The following is an 8,164-nucleotide window of genomic DNA, read 5'->3' on the forward strand; positions in this document are numbered from 1 at the left end:
CGATGATGGAATTGCAACAGAGTCAAGTAGCTTCTACTTCATCCAGTGTAGATGTAGTGAACTTACGACAGACAGACGCTGGTGTCGTTGCGCGTACTCAGGCAACAATTGAGAAGGTAATGGCAGAACTAGAAGAAGATCCTGAATTTGGACAGAGCTGGATCCCATACGATTCGCTTTACTTCACGCGTGCTATTTCCAAGGGAGCTTTTGGTGAAGTGTGGCTGGCGCAGCTGGAGAATACACAAGTGGCAGTCAAACGAATACTTGATGAAAGAAAGCACGATGTGAAGGAGATTGAGTGTTTTGGCGCTGAGATTAAGCTCATGGCTTTGTTGAGACATCCGAAAATTGTGGGCTTTCTCGGGGTTTCATGCAGTAATAAACTCGACTTATGTGCAGTGACAGAGTTCATGACCAAGGGCGATCTATACGGGTACCTTGATCATCGCAAAGGTAAACTCAACTGGCCAGACCAACTGTCATGGCTTGCAGAAGATATTGCTGAAGCGCTTGTGTACCTTCATTCGCTAAATCCAAAAGTGATTCACCGTGATCTCAAATCAAAGAACATTTTGCTAGACAATAAATACCGTGCCAAACTAAGTGATTTTGGCATTAGTCGAAAACGCTCTGTGGAGCAAACCATGACAGCAGGCGTTGGCACCATCTACTGGACAGCTCCTGAGGTACTTATGGGCAAAAAGTATACAGAGAAGGCCGACATTTATTCATTCGGAATTGTCATGTCGGAGATGGATACGAGCGAAGTACCGTATTCAGACAAGCGCGACAACTCCGGCAAGAAGCTACAGAGCATGAAGATCATCCAAATGGTTATTCGCATGGCCCTGCGACCAACATTTGGAAAGAACTGTCCCGTGCAGATTAAAGCTCTTGCTGATCGTTGCTTAGACGCCAACCCGGATGCTCGGCCGGATGCACCGGAGCTGCTTGACAACCTGCGAAATATTCAAGAGGAATTGCAGTAAAGCGTCAAAAGGGAAGCTCCTATAGAGTACATAACCTGGCGTATTTAAAAAATGTTGTTTAATACACAGTTTTGAGTTTAACTTAAGGTGGAATATGGCAGTAGAAGAACGTAAATTGGGTCTCATCTCCGTGTACGCTTCGTGACTCTTAAATCTCTTGATTGTTAGAAGGCTGTCGCCATCACCATATGATATACAGCGATAGTGTGTATAAAATTGCTTGAGACACACAATAAGTTCTTTGTACTAGTATAAATTCAGCGACAAAAGCAGTGCGATCAACTTTGCTTCCGATTTTTAAAAGAACAACTTGCGCTTTCCCCATCCCACCGACTGCATATTCAGTTGAATAGTAATGATAACTTGTCGAGTACGATCCCGACTCTTTTTCGTTCTCATAGGTGGTTTCCAGCACGCCTGCGTCCAAGATCGAGAAATTGCAGCTTAGCGTTAAGCCTCTTCTGGTACTTACCGGCCAAATCATGTCTTCATGTCAAAGAAATTTTCATTATTCTGAGCCGAACTATTTTTTTCGGTCACTTGTCGTTGATTAGGTGTGGCGTCTGACAATTCCAAGAGATATCTGGTCGTTGATGCTCGCTCAAAAATTAACTGTAGCGATGAACGAGGTGGTTTGGTAGCATATATCTTAAATACAAGGCTCATATGAAAAGACAACACCTTGTTGTGTATCAGATGGAAGTAACATTGAAAGAAACTATACCGCGAAGGCAATGGAAACAACCAGAATTATAAAATGATCCGTCACAGGCAGCCTAGCTTATGTTCTGTACGACCTTCCCATGTCAGCAAAGGACACAAAAGGTATGTTAATCTCTTTACGAAGCTCGCTTTACAAAGATTGTGACAAGCGACCTAAAGAAAACCACAGCGTGGACCCAAAGGAGAAATTTAAGTAGTATACAGAAATAAGTTAGAAATCACTGATCTGTTGACGAGGCTTGCTAGTCAGATGGGGTTGTAAGGGGAAGGTGCAGAGCTTCTAACCTATAAAGCATAGATAGACGTAAAACTAGTACTTTTTGACATCGGAGCTGGTGACATAATAAGAATTGAAATATACAACTCCAAGGTTCGCAGACAGTATCCGAGTAGAGGCTAAAAGTCATTGTTCAATATCATAATTAATGAGATAAAGTATATGTCGGAGGGATATCCTGACGTATGCAAGAGCGGGATATCTTGAGACTCTTAAGCCCTAGAATATTGGCATGACGAAAGATTATAGAACAATGATTTGCAAAATGCATGAGGAATGCAGTACCATAACAGCGTGAACAACTGCGTGACAGCGGCAAATTTTGCATCCTTCACGGATTAGATCGAAGATGGTGTTGGATAGGACAAAAATGCACGATCGAGGCTGATTGCTGTTAGTAAGATACTTTTCTCAAGATCGGAGACAGTCATTTTGTGAAATTAGGAGTAATCTGTAAACAGCCCAAACGTCGTAAAAAGGTTTATGATGATACCGAGGAAGATTAATGTTTGTCGCTGCCGATTAAACGGTGAAAGGTTAGTGCACGAGAGCAGCCATCTTTCTAGCCACACAGAAAATTACAATATGAAGGAGATTCAAGGAGGTACTTGATGAATGACAGCAGAGATTACGCTTACCGAGGATGCTAAATGACAGGCAGCGACGCTCATTTTCGACAGCACACGCTGCTCATTTTCAACAGCACTCATCAGAGATACAGTAAACGTATTCGAAGCGCTTCCTATGTCGATTGAGAGCATTCAGAAGGCGTTGACTGCATAGCAGATGACAGGGGTTGATACAGCCTGTAGAGATTAATCTATGCATTGAACAGCTTGCCATTAAGTTTGGCATATCTGTGATATCCTGCCCACACCAAGAAAACCATCAAGTCAACATAAATTTTGCCGACTGATCAATCTTGGTTGACTTCAGACATCCGTCTTGGATACTTTTGGAACACCCGTCAACAAAAAAGATGCCCAAGTCTTTGTCGGTCTTTAAGCTTCACCAAGAACAGATCAAAAATTGCATTGAATACCGATTATAAAAATTGTAGCCTTAAAATTCAACTCGGTTGCCCGAACTTCTAATTATGTCGCATTGACGCATTTGACAAACCATTTGAGGGAGGCACGGTCTCGAACAGTTGTATAAGCCGTTCAAGCAGCTGTTGATGCTGATGAGCTTGCGTTTCCAGGCGGTGCTTGTAAAAAATATACACAAAGCACTCAAGTCACTACCCATCAAATTTTCACACTATGCGACAGTAAGCATACAATTCACCTGGCTTGCCGTTATGGTCTCAATCCTCTGAAACAGAAATTCAGTTCGCATCGAAGGCACAGCGTGCAATGTTGATGGATTATTTGTCGAAACAGACAAATGTACTGCTGCTTCAGTATCCAATTGACTTCCATAGAGTGCGTTTTCGCCCTCGCTTAAGCATTCAACAGACGGTGGTTTATTATTCTTGCTCGACCCAACATTGTCTACAGCCAAGTGATTCAATTCAGCCTCCTCCTCATGCTGTTTCTCTAGCATAACCTCAATAAACCCACTTCCCAATACTGCACCAGGAATGGTAAACAAAACAACACCCCACAGCGCGAGCGAGGCGGCAACCACTCGACCAATACTCGTAATGGGCACAATGTCGCCGTAGCCAAGGGATGTTATCGTTTCGACGGACCACCACACACAAACGCTAAAGTTTGAGAACACAGTAGGCTGCGCCACGTGCTCAAAGAAAAAGATCAGCAATGACGATGTGAGTACGACCACTGCCGTTAGATACGACACAACCAAGAACTCCTCTTTTTTGCGAGCAAAAATCACTTGAAGATTCTTCATAGCGCTGTACATGCGCTCTAGTCGCAAAAAAGACACGACCCGAAGTAGCCGAAGACTTCGTAATGTCAAACCGCCATGGTCGTGTGTGCTGCCACGCAGATACCTTTTAAAGTCATATATAAAATTGATGTCTTAGATTCGTATTGACGCACTCAAATTTCACAGCGAGCTCCAAATAGAACGGGAACAAGGCTAAAAGATCTATCAGTGAAAGAGGTTGCATCATCCAGATCATTCTGCAGCATTACGGTCTTCAGTCAGGGGTTATATACGACTAAAAAGTTCTTACCGTCCTCGAATTGACCCTTTGCTGAATCGCTCGTCCTCTACGCACGACCATAATCGTAGAGCGTACTCGATGGAAAAAATAATCGTGGACACTAACAGAAAACTATCCATCCAGCCGTTGCCCTGAGGTGGACTAGATGAAGATGCCAACTTTGCATCAGGTATAACAGAGGATTCGGACACAGCCACTACCACGTTCAACAGGACGAGTATGAGGACACTGAGCTCTAATATATACGATGCAAGTTGCAGTCCATAGCCATGCTGTAGAGACGAACGAAATCGGAGTACAGTCCAGATGTCTTGGCGCAGTGTCGTGTTCCGTCTGTGTGTCACATTAAAGCGACGCCATCGCGACGGTGATGGCGTAGATAACAGCATCGATTGTTCCGTACATGAACGGCCTGAACGGCCTCGTTGCTTTGGCAATTCTTTCATGATTAAATTGTACGTGTAGAGTGCGACAAAATTACAATGATGTCTACATTCCAACTGCCAGGACGAAAAACATCAAATAGGCAAACCCAGTATTTCATCTGCTTGCCGTTTGTATCGATATTTCACATAAAAGACTGTTAAATCATTCTCTCTTGATTTACAATTGTCCATCGGAGGTATCTTAAACGTGATAATTTGAGGCTACAAGTATCTTAAGTTTGATCTTGTATTTTAAGTGTAACAACAAAATATGTTACTAGCATTGTTACTAAACAAAGCACGAAATATCAACACACAGAAGCAAAGCATCAACTATTTTTTTTTCTTAAGATGAAACCTTAAATGTCATTCTTACCACGTTTTACAGTTACTAGAATCATGTTCTTTAACGAGATTGTCAGTAAAATCTGGTCGATGCGATAAAGTCAAGGTTACCCGACGATCCAACAAATGTTTTCGGATTTTCAAGGCTACCATAAAGGCCGATTCCTACACCTTTTTATGTTGACAAGTAGCTTTAAAATGTCTCGAGAAGTTTCCGAGTACGTAATGTTTATATTTTCATGACGATCATTATCATTAAAAGCGTGAGACAATGAGCGTTGGTGTAAAAATGTCTAATCTTGTTACTGATATTTGAGTTAGACCATCTGTACAATTTCACCTAACAACCATGTACCTTATGTTTTATCAAAAGCTCGACAATATAAAAAAATAAATAATTGACGTTACATACGAGTCATTTCGCAAGTAACAGTTTACACTATTGTGATCGAAGTAAAGGTTGTTGCTGACTTTTTTTGTACAATAGAGGCAAACTCAGTATCGAGTGTGATTTATTAATCCAGTAAATTTTGGCAAGTCAATTGAAAAATAATCAAAGAACACGACCGTACAATTGCATGAAGTTTACATTACACTTTGATTTGATTGTGCATATTCATAAGTATCGAACTAAGAAGATCATAAGCTGTAATTCGTGGTACGTTCGGGCAGCTAGCCACACGCCGCAAAATACAGACAGTCATATTATAAGCGATTGTTAGCCGCATATATTTTATATTAGTCTGAGTGGTTTTAAAAACTTATATGAATGTACTTTCGTGATAGCAAAATAAACTATTAGTGTAACCCAAGCTAGCTGCATTTGTCAGTACCGACTTGAGAAACAAACTTCTCTCTATTCAAAGCACGCGACAACCCACTAGGTAATAGAAGCTGTCAGTTTCATGACCGAGTCATCAAAAGGAATATATGCTTTAAAAGGTTGCACATGAAATGTTCGAGTATTCGGACCGGCAACCAAACCGGCTTAATTAGCTTATGTCAATTGATGGCATCGGCGGGATCAACGAACTGGCAGTCAACGGATCTAAGGCGGCAGTGATCATATGGAAGCATCACTATTGCGGTGCTGTGAGAATGCACTGGTAAGGCACATCTAGGAGCATCCCAACTGGGCATCGGTGGGACATATGGTAGCCATTGTTAGGCTGTTGATATTGAGCATCCAGGCCTATGAAAACCAAAACATTATAAGCCTCTTCGTTTGGGATCCTAGATACCATAAAGGGTGTTGGTTCATTTGGACAGCAGGACGGTGGCCATGGAAGTCGGAATCTGCTAAGGAGTGCGTAACAACTCACCGGCCGAATGAGCTGATAAGGACAGGCATAGGGCCATGATTCCTAAATTGTGCTCCAAACGAAACAATAGTGCTTTGCGCTTGCGGTCTCCAAGTTTAAAGACCGCGCGCAAGAATGGCAACTAACATGCATTACTATGGTAAAAGAGGCGCTCCCAATACACCGCCAAGCCAGTCGTATCAATGCGGTCAAAGGTCGTTTCTACAAAGAAGACAAAGACTGGTGGACTATAATCAGGCGTAAAGAGCTTTCATCACCGCAATGGCATCAAATTCTCCCAAGCAGTGATGGCTCACTTTTTCATAGACGATCTCTCAACAAATACGGACCTCTCGCGTCCACCCTACCACTTTGAGGAGGCAAGGACCTCAATTTCATTGTAGAGTACCGCGACGGCAGGATGAGTACTGGAAGTGAATGCTCTGCGAGCACACCAGAAGCGATGCACCTCAGTCATGCTGAGAAAGAAGAGGGGAATAGGAGCGGTCTCGTTATACTTGCAGATGTTCCCTCTCAAAGCTCGTTTGCTCGGTTTGAAGCCGAACCAAGCCTTTTACTTCTCATGCACTGATCTTCTATTGACGCCTTTCATCTCAGCAAAGCATCCTTCTTTTCCGAAAACGACAGGCCCAACGTCTTTTTTTAAAGCGACCGACGAAATACAATTGCTCGACAACTTGAGGATGTGACATAAGTTTGTCAGCACACCCTTCTTCGCTTCATATAATTTATGTATTGACATAACAATGTATCGCTGTCGATGGCTTGTACCACACAGTCATTCAGAAATATGTACGTCGTTAGTAGAAATCACCATGTGGTTTCTCATAATATTCTCAAAGCTTGTCATATGCTGTGACGCACCCGAGTCGGTCAGCCATAATCGTTTGGCCTGGTTGGGCCACTGCTATATACAATCAAGAAATGATCCAAATATCTTCTACTTTCGCAACGATCGCACGCCTCAACTGATGTCGCTCAGTGTCGTTCTAAATTCGCATGGGACAATTCACAATTCAGTGTCCTTGATTCCGCAATTGTGGTACGCATCAGTCTTCTTCGCCGGCCTTCATTTGCTCTTAGCATTATTTATCATAAAAGCTTGGCCAGACGTGGATTCATCGCCACCCTGCTTCTTACACTTCATGTCTTCATGTAGAAGGCGGGATGTCACCAAGTTCCATGTCAAAGTATCCGTATGTATTTTGAAGCTGTAATGAGAAACTGGTATGAGTCACTTCAATTTCCAACCGTGATCACCAAGTCGTCCTCGCTCACCTGGGCACCCACAGCGTCAAGCTGCTTCACTAGCGTTTAAGCTTGGTGATGTATTTCGAAACATCATCTTTCTTCCATCATTGTCGTAAAGTTTTTGACAGAGAAAGATCTCATTCGAAATAAACCACTTCTCGGAGTGTTCCTCCAATCTTAGCCATTCACCATGCGCACCGCTTGACGACCCGAGTGGCCGTTGCGAGTCCTCCATCGCAAGGCAGTTTTTTGCCAAGGCTTTCTGAAACTTCATCTTGAAGGTCGACAGATCCATAGAGCTTGTTTAAGGCTTCAGCTTGATTTTTACCACTCGTTAAATCCCACAACTCTTACTCTGTAAGCACCATCTGCATATTGAACTTCCAGGTGTGAAAGTTGGCGCCGTCTTATTTGCTGATTCGACTTGATGTGGAGACCTCCATGGCTGCGAAGAAATAGTAAGAAGCAAGATGGCAGAGTTGAATGGGGCTTGGACTTATAACCTTAGAAAGGTTGAGATGAGCACTTGGTGGCACAGCCGTGCGCCTTACTAAGTCAGTTTGAAATATTTTACCAATATCCTACTGGATTCCTGACGTATTTCTTAACCGTTTAGGCGTCCTTGGATAGCATTCTTTGTTGGATACTTCACTGGATACTTGGCTGGCGTACGAAATCACAACTTGCGCTATCTG

General features: G+C 42.8%; 4 protein-coding genes across 4 annotated transcripts; 2 read left to right on the plus strand and 2 right to left on the minus strand.

The window, feature by feature from the left end:
* Positions 1 to 5: 5 nt before the first annotated feature.
* PHALS_09300 (tkl protein kinase) lies at positions 6 to 508 on the plus strand (the record flags this gene model as incomplete). Its single annotated transcript, XM_024724773.1, has 2 exons — positions 6 to 436; positions 496 to 508. The coding sequence occupies 2 exons, from the start codon at positions 6 to 8 to the stop codon at positions 506 to 508; spliced, it is 444 nt and encodes a 147-aa protein (XP_024575616.1).
* Positions 509 to 647: 139 nt separating this feature from the next.
* PHALS_09301 (tkl protein kinase) lies at positions 648 to 992 on the plus strand (the record flags this gene model as incomplete). Its single annotated transcript, XM_024724774.1, has 1 exon — positions 648 to 992. The coding sequence occupies one exon, from the start codon at positions 648 to 650 to the stop codon at positions 990 to 992; it is 345 nt and encodes a 114-aa protein (XP_024575617.1).
* Positions 993 to 1,842, minus strand: PHALS_15366 (uncharacterized protein). The gene has a single exon (XM_036407397.1). The coding sequence runs from the start codon at positions 1,656 to 1,658 to the stop codon at positions 1,473 to 1,475; it is 186 nt and encodes a 61-aa protein (XP_036263105.1). The 5' UTR covers positions 1,659 to 1,842; the 3' UTR covers positions 993 to 1,472.
* A 1,240-nt stretch (positions 1,843 to 3,082) lies between these two features.
* PHALS_09302 (voltage-gated ion channel superfamily) lies at positions 3,083 to 4,572 on the minus strand (the record flags this gene model as incomplete). The annotated part of the gene is made up of 4 exons (XM_024724776.1): positions 3,083 to 3,199; positions 3,280 to 3,934; positions 3,999 to 4,082; positions 4,136 to 4,572. 4 exons carry the CDS (start codon positions 4,570 to 4,572, stop codon positions 3,083 to 3,085), a joined length of 1,293 nt encoding a protein of 430 aa, XP_024575619.1.
* Between the last annotated feature and the right edge of the window lie 3,592 nt (positions 4,573 to 8,164).

The sequence above is a fragment of the Plasmopara halstedii genome (genome assembly GCF_900000015.1).
Source record: "Plasmopara halstedii genome assembly, contig: Scaffold_410, whole genome shotgun sequence".
NCBI classification, from domain to species: domain Eukaryota; phylum Oomycota; class Peronosporomycetes; order Peronosporales; family Peronosporaceae; genus Plasmopara; species Plasmopara halstedii.

Coding starts and splice junctions, on each gene's coding strand:
- PHALS_15366 (XM_036407397.1), bottom strand. CDS start 1,658: ATGAGCCTTGTATTTAAGATATATGCTACCAAACCACCTCGTTCATCG.